This window comes from Typopeltis vanoorti, chromosome 15, assembly GCF_054136105.1.
Source record: "Typopeltis vanoorti isolate ZY-2024b chromosome 15, IOZ_Tvanoo_1.0, whole genome shotgun sequence".
In the NCBI taxonomy this organism is placed as follows: domain Eukaryota; kingdom Metazoa; phylum Arthropoda; class Arachnida; order Uropygi; family Thelyphonidae; genus Typopeltis; species Typopeltis vanoorti.
Genome location: NC_143563.1, coordinates 39,699,370 through 39,723,410, shown reverse-complemented (window position 1 = coordinate 39,723,410; position 24,041 = coordinate 39,699,370). Strand labels below are relative to the sequence as shown.

Genomic DNA, 24,041 nt, shown 5'->3' with positions numbered 1-24,041 from the left:
TATGATGTTATGCATTAAAGGCATTATCCGAGACCAGTTTCAACCTTTATTGAGGTCTCATCAGTGGGACCAGACCATAAAAATGCTAAAGGTGAAGTAATGCAGAGCTTATAAATTTTACCTAAACAAGTTGCTTTGACCTTATTAAATAAAATAAATAAATCCACCTTTACCACGAGTTGCCTCAGACTTGCACTACATGCAGGCACAAACTTGACTTACTTGTCTGTTTGCTTACTTGGTTAGCTAAAATTTATAAGCTCTGCATTACTTCCCTTGGCATTTTTGTTTTTATGGTCTGGCTCCCACTGATGAGACCTCAATAAAGGTCAAAACCAGTTTGGGTAGTGGCTCTTGCCTTTAATGCATAGCATCATACATCTCTGCAAGGGGATGTACTTTGCATTAGGGGAAAATACCAAGGAAAGTGATCAGAGCTTACTCCATCTTTACCACGAGTTACCTCAGACTTGCACTATGTGCAGGCACAAACTTGACTTACTTGTCTGTTTGCTTACGTGGGAAAAAAAGGATTAAAACCTAGCTTATAAAATTGCTTGGTATCTTTAAAATTATACCCAAGTTAAAAAACTTTCTACGTGTGTATATATATATATATATATATAAACATGTTGCTCTACAGCCAATTTAACTTTGTAACCTAATAAATAATAATATAATAGGACTCTAGCTTTGATGTAGTAAAGGTTTTTTTTTCCCACCAGAGGTCAGGCCAATAATTGTTGTAACATTTGGTCAGTAACTTTCTCTGTGTATGTATATGCTCCAGATGACCTTGATATGAAGATCAAAACGTCGAGTGTTTATTTTGGTTTATATTAAACTAAAGTTTTGCTCGAACACGGTAGTTGTCTACATAATGTATTCGTTTGGTATTTCAAAATTTGAGGTGGAGCATTCAAAATTAAGGCGTGTTATCAGTACATGACCATTGACATATTCTAATATCTATTCCTGTAGTCAGTCTGGAAATAGGGATTACACCAGTCACTTGCCTATTGAATTCTGGTGGTGCTGATTTGGATCTAAGTCCTGTAACTCACTCCAAACACTACCTGGACCTTCCCTTAACGTATTGTGCTGGAAACTTGTATGAGAACAGATTCATTCATACCAGGATGGGGATACAAAAAACAGAAAAAGGAAAACCTTATAAAAAAACAGCTTTTTATTTTTAGTAATTAGCTTTGTCAGATGGCAAGAAGAAACAAGGAATTCAGGCAACATCTTGAAGAATAACATCAGAGAAACCGAACTCACTATCTTAAATATAGCAAAAACCATGTGTGTTGCAACAACTAATAGGGAATGTAACCAGTTTGGTTAGACAAGTTTTACATATTAGCAGGCTTGCTGGGACAATATCCGTGGGCATGAACAAAGTTCAACTAAAAGACTGAAAACACAAAAATGTACTGTCACAAAACATACAAACAGTACATTTCTGTGTTTTCCTCCACCAGTACTCAAAGATAATATTAATGGTGTCTGTTTGATGTATGCTTCTGCCTTAAAGAAAAAAAAAAAGTGGTATGCAATTAAGAATGATATGTATATATATGTGTGCGTATATACATATGATATATGTATATATACGTATATATATGTATGTGTATATACATATACACACATATATACTGACTGTGAGTGAGAATGATTCCAGACTGAATAAAGAATGGAAAACCTAAATTGAGATTTTAAAGAAACTGGGTATACCCTTGAGTGAGTTGCAGACAGCACAAAGTGAGGTACAAAAACTAAATATTAATATTTACTTGTTAAATTTATTACAGCAATATTTTATATATTACTAAAACTAGCATATGAAATCTTTAATTTAGCCACAGGTACTTTGTATTAAAGAATTTGATTTCTGGTGTTATTTATCTTTGCAGAACAAATCAGATGTTTCACCTGTAGTAGGGAATCATGGCTATGACAATGAGCTTATGTCAATGAAGCCTATATTTTTTGCACGTGGCCCTGATTTTAAGGAGAATTTCCAAACAGAGGAATTCGAAACTGTAAATATCTATCCCCTGTTATGTCACTTGCTTGAAATTCAACCTGCACCAAATAATGGAAGCTTAGAGAATGTGCGGCACATGTTAAGTTCCAGCAGTATCTTGAAGGCATCTGTACTCATGGGATCCATGCAAATTATTATTATGAATTATATACATTTTTCACAATATATTATTTGATTAACTAATATTAGCCAACAGCTTACTGAAATAACATTATACTAACTGCATTTACTTATTAAATGAAATTCACACACTGTATGATATATATTACAATTTCACCATGTCATAATAAGTTACACTTTACAAAGGGTTTGATGCCAGTTATTCTGATAAAACTGCTCCCAGTGAACTACTTTATTAAAAGTTTTTAAAAATTACTGCTTACAAATTTTTAAGCAGAACTGACTAATCACTGTAAGTGCATACAATTATGCACGTACAATTACCTAGAATTACTGCATCCTTTCATACGTCTAGGAATTTTGATGAAAGTGGTATTTAGAATCATCATCAAAACTGGTCAAGAAATTTTTATTTTCTTCTGAAACTGGATAAGTTTTATACCTACATTATTGACATAATATGAAATTATGTATTATAGTATCACTTATAATCATTTAACACATAAGGTAAGCCAATGTTATAATAAGAAATGATATTACTACAAGAATACTGTTACATTTCATAGTGTTATATATATACATATAAAACTTGCATTGAAACTCAGATTTTTATATATCAAGCCCAGTGGCGGCCGGTGAAATTTTAAGTAGGGGTGCTGCCTATACAACATAAAAAAATTCATTTTTTCCTAATTAGTAACCAATTTATTAATATACAGATTTATTTATTAATAAATTGATTACTAATTAGGAAAAAATGAATTTTTTTTATTTTGTATAGGCAGCACCCCCACTTAAAATTTCACTGGCTGCCACTGATCAGGCCTGAAATGACTGAGTGTACTTATTTTGCAATTAACAATATGTGAGTAATCCCTCTGTGGGCTTGGATGTATCAAATTAAATGGTAGATGAACTGCAATGTATGGTGTCCGATTAGCACCTTGTTCACTTAAGGCCTGAAAAAGTGAATGTTTGGTGGTAAAGAGCAGGTTTCCCCATAGCACAACCCAGTACTAATATTAAGTATATGTTTACAACCTTTCCTTATGACTGGGATTCTGAAAACACACACACACACACAATGCACATAAATAAAATCCCCAGCACACAATAAGTTACATTATTGTTGTGCTACAGATAATGTATGTAGACATTCAGTTTGAAAGTTTCTTGCATCTGTAATCCTGGATGGAACAAAAGGGACTGTGAACTATAGCACATTACTGCTGTGTGTGGGCAAGAGGAATCTGTTCACATTTTGCTTGGGGAAGACTTCCAGAACGAACCAAGAGAGGAACCGACAACCACAGTATACCTGGAAGGGGTGCTTGCTAGGAAGAGGTCAAGTGTGTTAATAATTTGAAGGGTGTTGTCAGGTGTTCCGGGCAGAAGATTGATCTGAGATAGGTTACTCTGATGGCAAGCACCTCAGCATCCCTACCTGCTTGAGCACTGAAACTGGAGAAGGGTAGTCAATGTGAGTTGTAGACACTGAAATCCCCAAGAAGAATTACCTCAATATTGGAGTATTTCAACTGCAAAAAAGTTGAGCTTTAGAGAGGGAGAGAGAGTTAAAGAAGTCAGAGAGGTTGGTGGCATTTGGAGAGTGGTAGAGGGAGCATATGAAAAGGGCAGATTGGTTTTGTAGAGACGTTTTGAACCAAAGTAGATCAAACGGTGGGGATGAAAGGGTTTGCAACCATATTACTAATCCAGCAACAAGGGTGGCACTTGTGCTTTCATCAGAACTCATAATTTGTAGTTTGTGCAGTTGAGGTGGGCAGTGGGGATGCAAGGGTTTGCAGTCCCTGGCATGGTATGTCAGTTCTGATGAAAGCAAGTGCCACCCTTGTGGGTTAGTAATATGCATTTGGCCATGGGACTCAGTATTGCCAATGTTCATGGTTTATCACACAGAAAATAAAGGAATTGTTTTTTATTAAATTATTATCTGGTGGTTTTAAATTTTTTGTAAACTGATGTCTTTTACACACACTTGTTTCGTAAATTGATATTTTTTTATAATAACATTCTTTTAAATCAATACCTTGTTTTAATTTGTCAACAGGGCAAGTTTTCCACTTACTTCAAACATCTGAAATGGAAATCTACTACTACAAAAAGAGTTATATCATACAGTTTCAGAAGTTTGAAAAAAATTCTATGAAGCAAATCATAATTAATTCTCATAGGAATAAACATCCATATAACAGGATCGACCAGTATTGCAGATAAGTTGGAATGCTGTTTATTCAATCAATGATTTCTGAATAGGAAAACAGTCAACTTAAGTTATATGGCATTGGTTAAATTTTTTTCAGGTCCTGACTTTCTCTTAGTCTTGGTTATAATGGATTTCTACATCTAGCAGTAAATGTACTTTATTTTTTATATTTATTTTATAACTATAATTTTCTATAATTTTATAACAATATATAAAATCATATATTGTGTTTCACTGAAAAAGAAAGCACAAAATTCACAATACTATTTTCTACATAACTAACATAAAAAAAAACATTTTTTTCCCTACTATTGTGTTAAGTACATATGTAATAAAATTGAAAATTAATATCTTAGTACTTGCACCGCAATATGGTTTTGGCCATTAACATTTATAACTGAAAACGTTTGAATTTTTGGATCTGCATATGAAATACTGCTACTCTATGTGTAGAAACGTATGATAGGAAGCAGATCTTGGAGATATGGCGGATTAAAATTTTGAATTTAAGGGGACATGTGGCAGAAAGACAACTCAGATGACTGCTGCAATATTAAGAAACTTAATTAGCAGAAATAAAATGGTAGCAATCCATTGTAAGACCCTGATCATGCTATATCAACAACTGTGCTCAAATGTGGTCACTGAAGTTTTTTAGAGGATGAAGATGCTGTGCAGTGGTGTATGAAGATAAATTTAAGTCATGTAATCTACAAAGTTTAGCAGATAGAAGGCAAAGGGGTGATATGATTGACACATTTAAGCTGATAGAAGTATTTATTGGATGGATACAAGAGAGAGATTTCAGAGGATTTTTTTTTTTACACATGCAGATTGGTGGTGAAGTTGAACATTACTTGAATATAATGTGAATGAGTTTAAGCTTCAGTGAAAGATATGTTGCAGACAAGATTTTCTGTGATAAGCTATGGACTTTTGTGATATATGTATGTTTCCTATATAATGTATATTATTTTTGCTAATGGTATAAACCCCTCTTTTGCTCTCTTGAGAAGTCTGATTCCAGGAGTGCTAATGTAATAACTAATAATTTGGATAATAATAAAGTTTACTTATAACAGATTGCTTATGAAGCATTCCCATTGTCTTATTACTATTATTTTAAGCATATTATGGAGTTGGCTATTTTATACTGTTTAACCAAATGATTGATGGTTCTAATAATTTTGTTTTCAGGGAAAGGCTGTTGAGAATCTTTTTTTAAATACTGTAACTTATAAAATTAATCTTAAATAAACAGTTTTTCATTAATAATAAGATTTATTTCAAAGGTTGCAGTTTAATCTTATTGTAATTCATGGAAGCACATTTTTATTTCTTTAAAACTTACCTGAAAATTAATATTATTTTTTCTTTTTTTGGAGGGGGGTGAACAACATCTGCTATTTCTTGATGCGCTATCAAACCAAAATAAACCCTTGAGTCTACACTCTTCAACAGATAGATTTCGAATACTGTAGGAAAAATAACTTAACTATATGAGGGGTGGTTATTAAATAACCAGACTGGTTGCAAAAATGTGGTTTATTATTAGAATTGTACAACTTAATTGTTATCTCCTTCGACATACTCCCTCCTCTATCTATACACTGCTGCATATGAATTTTCCATTGCTGGAAGCAGTGCTGCAAGTCATCAAGTGTTATCTGCTACAGTGGTGCTGCCATTTTCTCCTTTACCTCATCCGCTGACTGAAAGTGAGTGCCTTCAACGTGAATTTCAACTTTGGAAAAAGGTAAAAGTTGCATGGAGCTATGTCCGGCGAGTAAGGCGGATGGTCCAGCACTGGGATCTTCTTATCAGCCAGATACTGCTTTACAGACAGTGCACTGTGGGCTGGAGAATTGTCCTGATGGAGAATCCAAGCATTGTTCTTCCACAGAACGGGTCTCTTCTTCCTCACTTATTCTCTCAAGCTTGCGCAGAACCTCAAGGTAATAATGTTGGTTAACTGTCTGACCCCTTGGTACCCATTGAACCATTACCATGCTATTGATATTAAAAAAAAAAAAAAAAAATGGTCAGCATTGCCTTCAGTTTTGACTTGCTCATTCTTGCTTTTTTCATTCTCGGTGACAATGGAAGTTTTTCAGTGCATCAATTGTCTCTCTCTTTGTTTCATACTAGAAAATCCATATCTATCACATGTGATATCTTCTCCTGCAAGTCCAGCTCTGCTGTCAACTGTTCCATGATGTCAGTGCAAATTTGTTTCTGGACGTCTTTATGCTCCTGACACAAGTTTTTTGGGAACCATTTTGGCGCAGACTTTGTTCATGTTCAATTGCTCATGCAAAATTTGTCGTACAGTCTCCTTATCAATGCGCACCATGTCTGCTATCATCCGAATGCTTAATCGGTGATCATTGCAGACAATTTCATTAATTTTCGCAATGTTTTGTTTGGTTCTTGTCATGACAGGGCAACCTGGTTGTTTGTTATCTTCGATGTTCCTTTCTCGACCTTCAGCAAAGCGTTTGTGCCATTCAAACATTCGTGCACATGACATGACATTACATTATCACCGTAGCAACAGTTTCAAACACTCAGTCGGCGATTTCTTCAATTTCACAAGTTATTTGAGATTAATGTGCTGCTCGAGTTTAACATTAGACATTAATCCGGTAAAGCGACTTCACACGCGTTTCTTTTATAACTGCCTACAGACCAACTACGAGTGACAGCGAACAATGCTTGTCTGAACTGCTTTTTTTCCAGGGCTTCTCTGAAAGCTTTCCCAAACTTCTTCCTCAACTGCACTGGCAGCATGCAGCCTTCCTATTGACCATGGATGATGCACAGAACAGCCTGTTTCCACAAAATTCTTGTGCTACTTGTAGATCAATCACCTACTAGGAGGTTCTTTGCCATATTGTATATGGAAATTCCTCTGAACTTGTATTGCATACTTTGTTTTCATATAAGGGGAATCCTTATATGGGTTTTTTCAGTTGAAGTTGAGTTAGCCAATCTCATACAGTGGTAGCAGGGTTTTTTTCTCCCAGAAACTCAGGTTTTTCGTGCCGTGTACAGACAAATCGGCCTTCAGAATACATTTAGTCTTATTCATAATTGTTTTGAATAACACTAAATTCTTATTCTAAACTTCTTCCTCAAGTCACTGAGTCATAGTGATGAAGCCATGTTTCATCAACAGTCGCAATACAAGCCATAAAATTTGCAACTGATTTCTCAAAATGACCCAAAATCTGACAGCAGGCATTCATTCTCTCTTTTGGTAGGCTTTCAAACAATTGGGGACCCACTTTGCTGAGAGCTTGTCTATGTTCAGATGTTGGTGGATAATGACTCCGTCATTATCCACCAACGTTGCAAAGACTCTGGAGATATCCAGGTAGTGAGTTGGACTCATTCCCTGGATATCTGCAGAGTATTTGCAATGTTTTCAGCTGTTATTTGTCTATCATCAAGGATCATGGCATGAACTGTATTGATATTTTTAGGTGCGATCACTGTGGAAGGTCTTCCTGACATTGCGATATCTGTTGTCTCAGGATGCCCAGTTTTAAACTTGGCCATCCATCTGGCAACTGTTAGATATGCTGGGGGGGGGGGGGGTTACAGTTTCCTAGTCTCACACATAGTTTGGTGAATCTCAGTTATGGACTTTTCTTGCATCCTGAAAAACTTGATGATGCACGACCTCAGCGTCTCGGAATTTCTTCAAAATCTCTGACATATCTTCTTATACATCCTAAAAGAAAAAGAACAAAGTATTACAAATCTGATGAAACATGGAATGGATTAAAGGATTTTAAGATATATTCTTTCTTGTGGTTATATCAGTTGCTTTGATATCATTTTTGTTCCAAGTGTTCATCAAAACTTTTCAGACACTCTGCCCCATACACTAGGTTGTTAGAATCTTTTATTTTATTCATTTCATTCTTTATTCCAAATATTCAAGAAATGGCTGCAAATAACTTTATATCTAAATTATATATATTATGGATACATTTTGCATTTAAATATACAGTTCTATTGATAACAACATTAAGACTTGAGTTACTCTCAATATTTCTTTTCCCAATGGACCTGGCTAGGTTGGCATGCATACTGCAAAAGCAATGAGGTGAAACATATGTTTCTCCAAATGTTTTTGCAGAAAGGAAAAACCCAGTCACTTCTGCCTGAGTTCAGACACTACCTTCAGTTGAAAAGAACTTACAAAAGTTCTTTACATTTTGGATGTCACACAAAGAACCTTTATAAGTTCTCTGTTGATGAAAATTAGTGATCCCTGGAGGAGTCCGCATAATAACAATCAACCAGATTCACATCCACACCTTTTGCAATAAGTACAGTTTGGATAGTTAACAATAACTGTTCCCAGCAAATGGATTTTGTAGAAATTGTTAAATTTTGAATGCTTTGCATTCCATATTAAATTCACAATTTCTTCAAAAGTCAGCATCAATCATCAGGCTCTCTGTGGCTTATCATGCATTCTTACAGGTTTTTTAATTTTTGAGTTATTGTCCTTTATCATTTTCTTTTATTTGAGATTTTTTCTCGGCATTCCATTTTGTTCATTGGTTCAATATTTTTAATAAAATTTCATTCTATTTCATTTGAATGAAATTTTATGAAATGCAATACTGTTTTTAGGCACCATTATTAAATTATATACAGAATATAATATTATCGTCTACTTCTCCAAAAATCCATATCCTAAAAGCTTCATATCCCTAACATATTACAAAGAGTTCATGATTGACTTATTTTTAGCCAATCATATTTATTTACCTTTTTAAACATAGCCTACCATTTTGATATACAGTCTAATAGGAGCTCCTTCCCACTTATATCAGCTTTGCTCTGAACACTTCATTATCTCATCGGAGAGCAAGAAAGTTATTTTTTTCCATTATTCTGTATCATAAAAATAAAACAAATATTTGTATCCTTTTGCAAATGGTTTAGTTGATGGAGAAAATGACTCCCAATCAGTTACAGTGAGCAGAAAACATGCAGTAATATAATTTCAATCACAAACTGCTGAATTAAACTTTTAAAAACTAAACAGAATAAAGTATCTTCAACATTTCTTGGAGAAATACGAAAGAAAAAAAAAAAATGCACAGCTAAAGGGCCAGAATCTCTGGTCCAATTGGAAACCGTAGTAAAAAAAAAAAAAAAAAGTTAGAAAAACAGAGAAAGATGAAATGATTCTGCAAGAGAACTAGAAAAGAGTATATCCAAGCCACAACTGAAAAGATATATTTTATTTATTTATTCATATGGAGTTTACTCCTCTTTCTTCCCCATCCCTTTACGAGCTGAGTCCCTTCATGGAGGGTATTTATAAGTATTTATAACTGTAGATCAATGTGCGTTCATGTGGTCTATTTGCCTGTTCTGAGGGTTTTTTTCACCCGAGTTTTCAGGTGGAAAAAACCCTCTACCTCCATATGAGACTGGCTAACTCATCTTTAGCCAAAAGAGACCAGATAAAGGTTCCTCATATCATCGACAAGAATCAAACCCAGGTCTTTCCAACCAAAGAGCTTCGTCTATACAGAATGAGCTACGGAGGATCTTTATTATTATTCAGGCCTCCATGGGGTCAAAAGACTCATCGTGGGAGGTCCTTCCTGAGAAACACAAAGTCTATCATACCACTCCTTAAACTCATTCACCGTTCTCGCTCTCACCACTCCATCAGGCAATGCATTCCATGGTTCAACCACTCTCCATGCAAAGAAACCACTCCTCATCCTCTTGATCATGGTTTCCTTTCGTAACTTCCAGGGATAGCTTCTTGTCATCACTCCTCCCCGCTGTTCAACTAAGCGAAAGAACTCCCTAGTGTCAACTCTGTAACCACCTCTCAACAGTTTAAAAGTCTCAATCATATCACTCTCCTTCTTCTATTCACCAAACTCTGCAGTCCACATTCCCTCAGCCGATCCTCATAACTATCATTGTACAGTCCTGAAGCCATCTTTGTTATCCGCCTTTGTACCCTTTCCATAATTAATTTATCCCCTTCAAATCCTGGGGACCAAATCTAAGAACAATAGTCCAAGTGTAGTCTGATCAGGATCTTATACAACAGAATGATAACTGTTTTATCTTTGCAGGTCAGCATCCTCATTATTGCAGCAATCCTCTGTGTTACCTTCATCTCCTTTGCAATATGTCCCCAAAATTTCAGGTTTCTATCAATCATCAACCCCAGATCTCTTGTCTCCCCTACTTCCTCCAGTATACCTCCTCCCATAGAGTATGCAGTGTCCCATCGATGTTTCCCAAACCTCAAGACCTTACATTTTGCTGCATTAAACCAACACCCCCATTCATTTATAAAGTAACAAAATGCACGGATAATCTGTTTTCATTCCAGAGATTCTGATGATAATAAAGTAAAAATATATGAAGCAAAAAATTAAATAACATAAAATACAGTAGAATTTGCTTATTGTGATCATGGATAATATTATCAATCGGCTATCGTTATCAAAATCAGTCGGTCCCAAAATACGCTTTTCGAAACGAATTAAAAATAATCCGTCTATTATAATCAAAGTTCTGGTTATTGTTATCAGAATCCTTGAATATTTAGCCTTTTTGCATCACAGAATTCTAAGAAATAAGAGTTAATCAGGAGAAAATTTGACAAAGAACATTTGTCAAAATCTGACTTTTTTTTTTTTTTGTTTATTCTTCCTTTAATCTTATATCTTCCAGGGAAATACAGTCTAATTGTGATTTTTCGAGTTTATTTTTGTGCTCTCTATCAGTAAGTGAATTTGACTTTAAGTGCTCATTAAAACAGCCCTTAGCATTATGGCAGAAGCAAGTAAAAAAACGTAAAGATTTATCTTTTCAAGAAAAGCAAAGAATTTTTTTTGGAGTGCTATGATAAGATGCCCAAAATGAGTCAGTGTTGTGCGACTGTACATTTTAAAATTTCACAACCACTATTTTGTAAGATCTTAAAAAACAAATCAAACATTGAAACTTTAGCTCTTACTAATGAGAATATAGATCGGAAGAAATCCCAATCTGGTAAGGATAAGCAAGTTGAATCATCATTAAAAATTTGGTTTAGTAATGTTCATGAAAAGAAAGATGAAAATTAATGGGCACTTGAAGCAGAAGAACATGCAAAAACAATAGGCAAAGAAAATTTCACTGCAGCTGATGGATGGTTTAACAGGTGGAAAAAGCTAAAGAATATTGTGTATAAGGGTATTCATGGTGAAGAAAAAGTGCTAATTTTTTTTTTATCAGCTCATGCATGGATAGTGGTCAAAAATTATTGCTGAATATTCTTCTGAGGATATTTACAATGCAGACGAAACAGGACTATTTTTATGCAGTGCCGAGCATACTTATTTGTTTAAAAATTAAAGTACTAAAGGATTTAAATCTTCAAAATAGCAAGTGACAGTTCTATGTTGTGCTAATATGAAAGGTGAGAAACGAGGGCAATACAAGAAGAACAAATTTTAGAAGCTCCTCCAATCAATGCAAGAAGGTTTAGGAATACTTCATCGCGGTGTGCAACATAGAACAACAAACTTCAAAAGGCATTATGAGTATGAGCAATTTTTCATGAACTACTATATTCAAAGACATGACAGACAACACTAGATTAGTTTTTAAAATAAATTTTATGTTTGCTTATTAAAAAAGTTATTTATAACAATAATTGAAATAAATTATGCAATTTTTTATACCCTTTGCTTAATGTTATCAGCTGGTTATTGTCATCGAAAAGCGAATGTCCCAAAGTGATCACAATAAGCGGTGTGTACTGTATTACAATCATTAAATGAAAAACTAGAAGAAATATAAATATATAACCATAAAAAATGTAGGTTAAAAAAGACTACTGACATTATTCAATAAGGTACTCTTATAAAATGTTAATGAAATTAAACAGAAACTTTAAAATTTGATAATAATATCATCATCACACTTTCCATGGATTTAGGCCTACGATGTCCTGTTCTGACCTCAGAAGTCATTGTTGAATCTCTTTAGAGGACATCCTGGTTTTCTTTTTCCTAATGGTTTGTAATTTAATACTTGTTTTGGCAATCTTTATGTTTTCATTCTTTTTCACATGTTTCATCAATTTATGTTTATAATTCTTTATTTTTTCTATTACTGATTCCTGGTTTAGATCTTTCATAATTTCTTCATTTCTTTTGTGATTGAATATAGTATACTTTGCAGTTTTTTGCATAAACTTCATTTCAGCTGTCATTAATATTTGTTTGTCTTTGAACAATGGCTTAGAAAAAGTTCTTCCATCTGGAGACTAGACTCGAATCTAAGTCTATCTTCATGCAGCTAGCACAGAGGATACAAGTGCCACTTCCACTGAGCTACACAGGCCTTTAAGAAATTAATTTAGATTTAGATAAATTTGACTAATGAAAATAAAGAGGTAACGTTTTACATAACAAAAAATGATTTAACAGAAAATATTAAAATCTCAGAACTAAAAAAATACAATAAATAAGAAGAAAATAGGAAAAATACCAGGAAAAGAGACAACATAAACATAGAGCTGTACAAAAATGCAGGCGAAAAATTTAATGAGACTTCTGAAATTCTTTAAGATAGTCTGGATTTCTAGAAAAACCTCCAAACTGTTGGAAAAAAAGGATTCGTTTTCTCAACTTCTAAAAAAAAAGAAAAAAGATGACTACAGTAATTATTGGGAATTAGTCCGCTAAATGCAGGAATATTAAAAGAGAAACTAAACAGTATTGCAGAGAACAAACTATTAGAACAAAATGGATTTTCCAAAAAGGCTGATCTTACACTCAATTCACACTAAAATTATTAATCAAAAAGAGAAGAGAATTTCAAAAAAGAAACATGGTTTTCATTGTGAAACAGCTTTTTAATAAAATTAATATATAAAAATTATTTAAAATATATAGCAAAGCAGCTTTTACAGTCTATTCAAGATATATATACAGGAAATAAAATAGTTAAATCAGAACAAATATCAAAATGTAAAGACATATCAAGTGGAGTAATGCAAAGATGTACCTATCACCTCTAATTTTTAATATTATATATATATATATATGTTAAAGATACCAAGCAGTTTTAAACCTGGTTTTACTCCATTTTTTCCCAAGTGAGCAAACAGACAAAATGTCAAGTTTGCACCTGCAATTGATGCAAGACTAGATTGTTCTATATATATATATATATATAATATAATCAAATCACTCAAATGAAATCAAATCTCATCAAATCACTTGGTTGCTGAAAAATACTTTAACGAGCAGAGACAAACAGGTTATTGTTCCTCTGTATCGAGCCTTGATAAGACCCCACTAGACTACTGTGCCCAGATATATGGCCACCAGGGTTTCTTATGGATGAGGAGGAGAGGATCCAGAGACAAGTGACCAAGATGACAGCATGTCTATGGAATGAACCTTATGAGAACAGGTTGAAGATTTGTGGGTTGCTATGCATTTTGCAACCATATGCCTGGGAAAGGAGAGTCCTGGGTCATATCCGATGTGAGGAGCTTAAGGGTCTTTCTATGATATAGCAAATGTTAGCCAGTCTTGGGTGTGGACAGCAAGGTTTTCTCCCCAGTTTATCTGAGGGTTTTCCTTCTCAGGCAAAGCGGCCCCATGAACACACGAGCTACAGCCACAGGATATACGAGGAGGCATAGGGCTATTCACCTTATCCTCAGTAAGGTGAATAGCCCTATGCCCTATGATGGGTAAGACTTAGAAGGGCCTAAGTTAGCTCTGTAACAGGCCAGTAGGCCTAATACATAGATGAGAGAATAATAATAATAATAATTACTGTGTTCAGGTCTGGTTGCATGTTTTCCTCTGGAGATGAAATTCATCTCCAGAGCTAAATGAAGAGACACTTGAAAGCTCTTCTAAATCAGAATCTGAAAGTAGACCAACCGTATTTGCCAGTGTATAAGATGCACCCCCTTTTGTGTACATATTTTTTAGGAAAAAACTTTAGCACTGAATATTATAATGAATTTACAGTATTTCAAATATAAAGTAATAAGTAGGTCTACTTTCAGATTCTGATTTAGAAGAGCTTTCAAGTGTCTCTTCATTTAGATCTGGAGATAAATTTCTGAGCTAAATGAAGAGACACTTGAAACCTCTTCTAAATGAGAATCTGAGTCCTCATACAACAAACTGTCCTCTGTACCATCCAGTGCATTACTAATGCCACACTTCTTAAATGATTTAATCACTGTCTCACTTTTCACAGCATCCTATGAAGCTTTGACCCACTTACAAACTTGCAAAATGCTAGGCCTCTTCCTTCTTCCTGATGGCGTAACCTAAAAATCTGAAGACTGCATCCACTTCTCCTTCATAAATCCCTTAAATGGTTTATTAATACAGACATCTAAAGGTTGAAGCTGACTAGTTAGACCTCCTAGAATTACAGCTAACCGAGTTTTCAATTCCTTGAGTTTATTTTTTTAACATCTTCTGTACTGTGAGAACAAAACTGATCCCATACCAGCAGAGCAGGCCACAGAAAAGCGTTTTTCTGTGGTCTGAAATCCAAGTATTTAGTTCTGCCCATTTTGAAGTTCCACTTCATAGGTTATATTTACTGTGAGTTGCTTTTTTTTAGATCCTCTTCCTGATTCCACCACGTTCTTATCATTTTATCAGTTGGAATGGCTCGAAATGTCTTGCAGCCCTGTTTCCATGTTCTTTAGCATACGCAATCACATGTAGCTTGTATGCAATATTGTAGCAATGCCGATGTTTTTCAGTCATAATTTGCCAAAAAATTTAGAGAACATTTAATGGCAGATCTGTGATTTAACAGCTATGACGATGACAGCGCATGCACATCCACTGAACTCTACGTAGCTGGAATGCTCTCACACAGCGCAAGGAAGCAAGAAAGAAATTGCATAACTTGGAATAGAGAAAATTTCCAGAAATGAAAGTAATAAAAAACTGAGTATCAGCTTATAAGATGCACCTGTTTTTCAGACCTATTTTCAAAGAAAAAAAGTGCGTCTTATATGCCACCAAATACGGTACTTATTACTACTGCCCTTAGAGGGCGCTCCACCTAGATAGGACTTTAGTGTCATCCACATGGTTGGGCTTAGTATTGTAAGTTTTTGTGTGCATGTTACATTAATTGTTTTTGTAATCCCCGTAGATGTCCTAGTGACTAGGACGAAATATAGGAAGTATTAAATTCTATTTTAATTCTTTTTGAGTGTTGTAAAAAATCCATTAAACCTCCAACATAATGTCCTCACAGCACTTAAGTCTCTATACAAGAATTGGAATCCACATTCCCTCATACGCTCTTCATAACCAACACTGCATCCTGATATCACTTTGGTCATTTGTCTTTGGACCCTCCCTAGTGTTTCCACATCACAATGAAAACCAGATGACCAAATCTGAGCACAATAATCCACACAGTCCACATGTTGCCTTATGTAGAGGCATCACCACCTCCTTATCCTTACATGTCAATGTACTTTTTATCCCAGGAGCAATACAATCTGCAGTCTTTGCTACACTTGTGATGCGTACTTGGAACTTAAGTCCACTGGCTACCATTACTCCAAGATCCAAATCTCATCCACTCGTAGAAGTACAGCTTCACCAATACAGTAAATAGTCTTATATCTCTGTATCTCAAAGTGTAACACCTTGCATTTATTATTATTAAAACTGCAATTCCATTCATTTGTCTAAGGCTAACAGTCTTTTCAAATCTTCCTGTAGAGAAATCATATCAGCACTATTCCTAATACTTCTACCTAATTTTGTGTGATTGGCTAACATTGAAGATCCCAAGTCAATCCACATGAAATATCATTAACAAATAATTTAAACAGTAGAGGCTCAAGAACAGAACCCAAAGGCACGCTCCTGGTTACCATTCTTTTCTGAGACACTGCTCCATCATACACAACTTCCTGGTATCATTGAGAGAGAGCCAGTCTCCAATCTATTTAACCAATATACTATCTCTTCCTATCTTCTGCAGCTTGTACACCAACTTGTCATGTGGTAGTCAATCAAATGCTTTTGCAAAGTACAAGAATGTCACTGTATATGATTCTCCCTTAGCGAACACATTCGTCATCTAATCATAAACATAAGCACATTGCTAAAACAAGACCTGCCTTTCACAAACCCACACTGACATTATGGAGAATATTATGTCTCTCAACTAAATCTTGTATTCTATTTCTAACCAATTTTTTCAACAAATATTGCTTCCATTCTCAAATCATGCTTGTGGAGAGGTATTATTTTATTTCTTTCCACACCTAACAAAACTTCTCTACTGCAAGACTTTCATTAAATAACCAAGTGAAGGGAATGCTAAGTCCTTTGCACATTCTTTAAAAATACATGTGATATGTCATCCATTTCAACAGCCTTATTAATATCTCACCAAGCAACATTTCATACCCTCTGATTCTTTCATCTTTAATACACCTAATTCTTGCCTTCCTTCCACATGTTGCACAGCACATCACACCACTATGATATCCACTGATGAAGTGTTCAGTGGCGGCCCGTGAAGTTTTAAGTGGGAGTGCTGATTATACAAAATAAGTTTTAAAAAAAATATTTTTTTCCTAATTAGTAACCAATTGATTAATAAATATAAAAAAAATTAATAAATAGTAAACAAATTGATTAATAAATAAATCTGTAGATTTATTTATTAATCAATTGGTTACTAATTAGGAAAAAAAGAATTTTTTTAAAATTATTTTGTATAGGCAGCACCACTTAAAACTTCACGGGCTGCCACTGGAAGTGTTTGTTAAATAATTCCACACTATATTGCTATGGTTACCCTGCTATCATAACTATCCACCAGTATCAACCATTTGTTAACAGTTAAAGAAACAATGTACACACACAGTATAAATTTATTTCTGAAATTCTGGACTTAAAAATGATCACGATTTCAATTTCAATGTACTCTTTTATTATAATTATTTATACATAAATGAATGTAAGCAGAGAACTTGAGACATTACTGTGCTGATACATGGGTTATATAAATGTGAGGATTATATATAGCCACTCAAGAAAAATGAAAATACATTCATGAGCGAGTGTAAGTACTGCTTGTTAAATTTCTATCGTGGCAGATTCTTGAAAGGAAGCTACATTTATAACATCTTGAAGAACTGCACTTACTGTTTTCAGAATCTCTCATCCAACAAATCTGGCGATTTTATATGTAATTAACAAATTCAGAACTTTTTCAGTTACTGAATACATCACTTGAAAAATGCACATTGGTGACCCTAATTCAATGGTGATATCCTCTACAATACTCATGTTATCAATTAACCAAGAGAATCCAAACTCACTCGTTGTTACATGAAAATATAAATGAATGTAATTCCAGCAACAGTTCCTTATATATAAGAGGATGTGTTGAAAAGTTATGATACTCACCATGAAGGAATTGAGGTAGAATCACAACTTACACATTTTATATATTCTCCACAAAGTGTTATACTTGTCACAATGCTGCTGCATCGTTTACAATCCTCTGAGAAAAATTCTTTCCTTATTGCACAAAGCAATCCTCAGCTGCAGATATAACTTCATCATCTGTGTTAAATTTTGGTCCTTTCAAGCAATTCTTTAAATTTGGGAATATGAAATAGATAGGGCCAGGTCTGGAAAATAGGGTGGGTGAGGCAGATAGTGAAAGCCCAAGTTGTGTATTGTCTGTTGGGTTTCATGAGCAGTGTAAGCAGATGTGTTGTCCTGCAAATGCATGTCTCTGCTCAGTTTCCCCACAGCATTTTTCCTTCAGTATCTAATTAATTTCTTTCAGAGCTGTTGAATAAATTGCTGCTGTAACAGTTTCACCTTTTTTTGAGATATTTGGTAAAGATTAGATCATTCATATACCAAAAGACAATAGCAAGAAATTTCCCTGCTGACCTTTTTGTTCGGAACTTCTTTGGCCATGGAGAACTTAGTGCCTCCATTCCACTGACTGTTGTTTGGTCTCTGGGTCATAGTGAAGAAGCCATGTCTGATGAACAGTCACAATTCAAGTCAAAAAATTTGCAATTGATTTCTCAAAATGACTCAAATCCCCTTGAGATGACAACATACATTCTTGCTTTTGGTAGGCTTTCAAACAATTGGGGACCCACTTTGCTGAGAGTTTCCATATCTCCAAATGCTGATGGATAATGATCCTGACTGGTTCCCTTGATATCCCCAGACAGTAGGGCAATCAGGATTTAATCTTGGTGGTGGCCCTAGTTGAGTAGACGATTTGAGAATACACACTAAACATTGCATACGACTGAGTATCTGTAATAATCGCTAATTCATAAGTAGTACAGAAATAGAAGACACGACACAACATAAATAAAGGAATGAATTTTAATTCGGAAAAGATTTTTTCAAAATTTTCTAGTTTTTTTCTTTTTTCCTTTAGAGAACCTGAGTGTGCCACTGTCCCCAGAGTCTTTGCAATGTTTTCAGCTGGTAATCATCTATCATCAAGGATCATGGCTGAATTGCATTGATATTTTCAGGTGTAATCAGTGTTGAAGGTCTTCCTGACCTTGGGATATCTGTTGTCTCAGGACGCCCAATTTTAAACTTTGCCACCCATCTGGCAATTGTTGGATATGCTAGGGGTATAGTCTCCTAAAGTCCCACACAAAGTTTGGTGAATCTCAGTTATGAACTTTTCTTGCAGCATGAAAAATATGATGATGGCCACACCTCAGTGTCTTCGAATTTCTTCAAAACCTCTGACATATTCTCAAAGTCCCTACATATTGTCTGTGAAGGCCGATGCCAAAACAGCCATCCAGTCCTGGCAATTATTAAAACTACAGGAATTAACGAGAAAATGAGTCATGGTAAGGTGGCGCTTTGTGAAGATAACAGTTATTGTTTAATTAGCCTTGTACCTGTACTGATGATGCCTGTGATACTCAGGTGAAAATTCTACAAATAAAGAATAATTTACGTGAGTTAATTCCGTTATTATAATAGTTAGTAATATGTCTACTCACGCCATTTCCTTACTGAAATGGTAAGTAAGAGTTGAAAGAAATTAAATTATTTAATATTGCTTATATTCAATATTGCTTATATGGCAATATAAACCTTATTGAATGTCAGTAGTCTTGTCTTAACCTGCATGTTTGTGGTTATTTATAACCATGAAAAATGGTTATAAAGAAAATTGGAGGCTTGGAAAAAAAAGTAAAGAAATTCTTAAAGAAACAGCAACAAAACACCTGAGCTACCAGACAAGAGTAAATAAAGATTGGCTTACACCAGAGATTTCGAGAGAAATCTCTGGTGTAAGAGAGAACTTATGAGAGAAAAAAATGACTATCCAAAACTCACCTCTCAAAAGAAAATATGAAGAAAATAGAATATTATACAAAACTTTGAAATAAAGAAATACACAAAAAATGCAGATCAGCAAAAATCACATACTGTATTTAGAAGAAAAAGCAGGAATATGTGAAGGAGCCTACAAAAAAACATTACTCCAAGACCATTTATGAAATACTTAAAGAGATAACTACAACATACTCACCTAGCCCAGTTTCAATATCGTAAAAAGATGGAACCACAACAAGTAGCTATGAAACAATAAAAGAAATATGGACTAATAATTTTAAAGAAACATCTGCAACTGAAGAAAACATAGATCAAGATGCCTTCAACCCATAAGAAACTTCTGACACAAAATACATACTATATGAAGAAATACATACAGCAATGAAACAAATGAAAATTATTTTTCAATAATAAAGCACCAGGCATAGACAACATTCAAAAAGAACTTCTAGAAAAAGGGGGAGAAGGCATAATAAATTACCTGAGAGAACTGTTCAACAAAATACTAAAGAAAGGAAATCTACCAACAGAATGGAGAACAGGCCAGATCACACCCATCCACAAAAAAGATGTCAGATCCTGCACTAACTATAGACTTATCATTCTTCTAAGCCATTGCTATAAAATATTCATCAGGATTCTTCAAAACAGAATTAAACATTCCTATGAAGAACAGATGGAAGAAGAAGAGCAAATGAGATTTAGAAATAGCAGAAGCACAATAGATGCAACTTTTGCATTAAACACATTAGCAGATCTTATGAGAGACAAAAATAAAATACTCTACTACCTGTTTTATTCACTTCACACAAGCTTTTGACTCAATAAACAGAAGCAAACTCATTAAAATTTTAGCAAATAGAGGGTCGACTAATACCTATTAAATTGCATCAAGGTTTACTATTCAGAAACACAAGCAATAGTGAATTACAAAAACATAGAAACAGATCAAATAGAAATTAAAAAAAGAGTTATGCAAGGCTGTCCATTGTCACCATATTTATTCAAACTGTATCTAAAAAATGTAGTAGATGAAGGACTACATATGTGTGAAGACATAACTAAAATAAAACTCATTTAAAGTATGCTGATGACATAGTTATCACTACATACAGCCAAGAAAAATTAGAAAATATCCTGACCAATCTGCATCAAACAAGTAACAAATATGATATGAAAATCAATCTTAGTAAAACAAAACTAATGGTAATAGGAAGAAAAAGGGAAGCAATCCAAATGAAAATAGGAAACAATAATATACAACAAGTAAAGCAGTTCAATTACCTAGGATCACTGAAGATGTAGAATTTTGAAACCATGAAACACACAATCAATAATGGATAACAATGGGCCGACTGCAAAAAATATGGAACAATACAAGATTAAGCAAAGAACTCAAATTAAAGATATATAAAACAATGATAATTCCCACAGTACTCTATGGCTCAGAATGCTGGATCTTAAGAAAAAAAAAACCAGATAAACTCAATGCTTTTGAAATGAAATGCCTAAGAAAAATCAATAGATCAAACTGGACACAAAGAAAAACAAATGAAAAAGTCACAAAAGAACTTAACTTTAAAGAAACAATATTTACAGCACTAAAAAAAAGAGCAAACTAAGCTGGTTTGGGCATATTTCAAGAATGAATCCAGAAAGACTACTAAACATATTAAATGGTAGAATTGAAGGATAGCCCAGCAGAGGAAGACTAAGAAAGAAATGGATTGACAACACTAAAGAAAGCACTCACTTAAACTTCATAAAAAGACAGCAGACAGAAAGAAATGGCAAAAATTCATCTTTAAGGAACTCAACCTGCTATGAGCAGAAGAGAAGAGATATATTTATATTTCTTGTAGTGTTTTTCATTTAATTATTGTATGTATTTAGTTCTGATTGTAATATTTTCTGTTATTTAATTTTTTGTTTCATATGATGATGATGATGATATTATCTTTCTAGAGATTCTGAAAACAGGTTATCTTTCATTTTATTATTTATAAATAGTCTCTGTAGCTCATTCGGTATAGATGAAGCACTTTGGTTGGAAAGTCCTGGATTCTATTCCTGTCCATGATGCAAGGAATCTTTATCTGGTTTCTTTTGACTAAAGGTGAGTTAGCTGGTCTCATACAAAGATAAAGGGTTTTTTTATCCGAAAACTCAGGTTTTTCATCCCTCTGAACAGATAGACTGATGCCATAAACACACATGGATGTACACTCTTTATAAGTTTTTGGTTGTAGAGTCATTTCATCTTTCTCTGTTTTTCTAACTTTTTTTGCTAAAGCTGCCAATTGGAACAGAGATTCTGCCTCTTAAGCTGTGCAATTTTTTTATTTTGCACGTTTTCAAGAAATTTTGGATATACTTTATTCTGTCTAGTCTTTAGAAGTTTAATTTGGAAGTTTGTGATTGAATATTGTATTACTGCATGTTTTCAGCTCACTCACTGGAATTGATTTGGAGTCATTGTGTCCATCAATTAAACCATTTGTGAAGGGATACAAATACAAGGTAACCCAGAATTAGCTATTTCAGTGAAATGGGATGAATTTTTTAAAAACTCATGTTTATTATGTGTTATAAATGTAAAATTTCTAAATTATTTTTAAATTTATTTTCATCTCCTTTCAGAACCCTAACCCTTATAATGAATACACAAGAATGCATCTTTGTTTGTAACATCCCACAGAAAGAAGTACGATGTAATGAAATCAGAGAAAGATTTACAAGGAAATTTCACAGAATTGTCCTACAGATAAAGCAATTCATGAACTTTGTGAACAAATTTAAAAGAACTGGATCCATATACAATGAGGTTGGAAGAGGATGCTCAAGAACAGCATCAAAGGAGTACAACAGTTGTTTGAGGATTAACCAACAACAATATGAGTGCTGATCACCGTGTAACCTTAAAAGAAAGAAAAAACATCAGCTACAGAATCCAGTCGAAGACTCAAGATATCCAAGACAACAGTTCATAGAATCTTTCGTTAGATACTAATGAAACAGGCTTATCACATTCAGGTACTGCATGCCCTAAATGAAGAGAAATATCCAAATCGAACAGCAAGGTGTACAGAATTTATGGATCAGATCGAAAATGGAGGTTTATTGGATAATATCTTATTCAGTGATGAGGCAACTTTCCACATGTGTGGTAAAGTCAATCAACACAATTGTCATGTCTGGTCCAATTATAAACTATCTGAAATCATAGAATGGCAAAGAGATCTCCAAAAATTAATGTGTGTCATGGAATGATTAAATTCAAAATTTATGGCACGTTCTTCTTTCAGGAAGCATCAGTAACAGATACTGTCTACCTTGATATGCTTCAGCTATTTCTCGAACTACAGCTTCTTGATGATGGCATTCTGATAATGTTGTGTTTCAACAAGATGGAGCACCATGTAATTTTGCATTAAATGTCTGAGAATATGTCAACAGACACTTTCTGAATCAGTAGATTGCACATGGAGGACCTCGAACTTAGCCTCCATGTTCTCCAACACCCCTGGATTTCTTTGCATGGGATTTCAGAAAATAAAAGGTTTATTGCCAAAAGATCAATAGTTTAGCAAAACTTACAAAGGCATTCAGTTGGCAGTGACATAGCTGGGGGGGGGGGGAGAGTCTGCCCTGGGCAGTACTTTAACCTTATTGAACTTTTGCAGTTAATTCTAAAATACAGTCTCGAGAACTCAGTTCCAAATATTGTAATACTACTGTGAATTTTCTTCACAATTGCTGTAAGTGTTGCTAGTTGTGAGAGGAGTTTTTTAAATAAAATTTGATTAAGAATTACCTACATTACTATGAATTAGACTTTGTCTATACCATCAATGATTTTGCTAACAGAGAAGCAAGAAATATAACATTTTGGAATGTTGAAATTAAAATTTTATTTCAAAAATAAACAGAGTGTTTTAATTTATTTCCTTATACATTATTTTGACTTTTTGTAGTATTTTTAGTGTGTATTGAGAGGGGCGGCAAACTCAGGGACTGGCCCAGGCGGCAACTGTTCTAACTACGCCACTGAGTGTAGGACATAACTCCTGAAATGCTCGAAAATGTGTTTCGCAATGCTAAGGATACATATGAAATTTGCAATACAGAGCACATGTTGAGTTCTCAATAAAGATTTGACTTATGATTTATAAATCTATCTGTTTTTGTATCATAAGTAGGTAATAAACATTAAATTATGTCAATTTTT

At 34.2% G+C, this 24,041-nt stretch overlaps 1 protein-coding gene and 1 long non-coding RNA gene across 2 annotated transcripts in view; one reads left to right on the top strand and one right to left on the bottom strand.

The window, feature by feature from the left end:
- LOC150098669 (ectonucleotide pyrophosphatase/phosphodiesterase family member 5-like) overlaps window positions 1–5,491 on the top strand; it is a 31,243-nt gene extending 25,752 nt beyond the window's left edge. The window contains exon 3 of the mRNA XM_090405836.1: window positions 1,917–5,491. Coding sequence (XP_090261962.1) covers window positions 1,917–2,225 — 309 coding nt within the window. The 3' untranslated portion in view covers window positions 2,226–5,491. The remainder of the gene's footprint in view (window positions 1–1,916) is intronic.
- Window positions 2,561–24,041, bottom strand: part of LOC150098668 (uncharacterized) — a 28,191-nt gene continuing 6,710 nt past the window's right edge. Inside the window, exon 2 of the long non-coding RNA XR_016549547.1 lies at window positions 2,561–12,788. This is a non-coding gene — a long non-coding RNA (uncharacterized LOC150098668). The remainder of the gene's footprint in view (window positions 12,789–24,041) is intronic.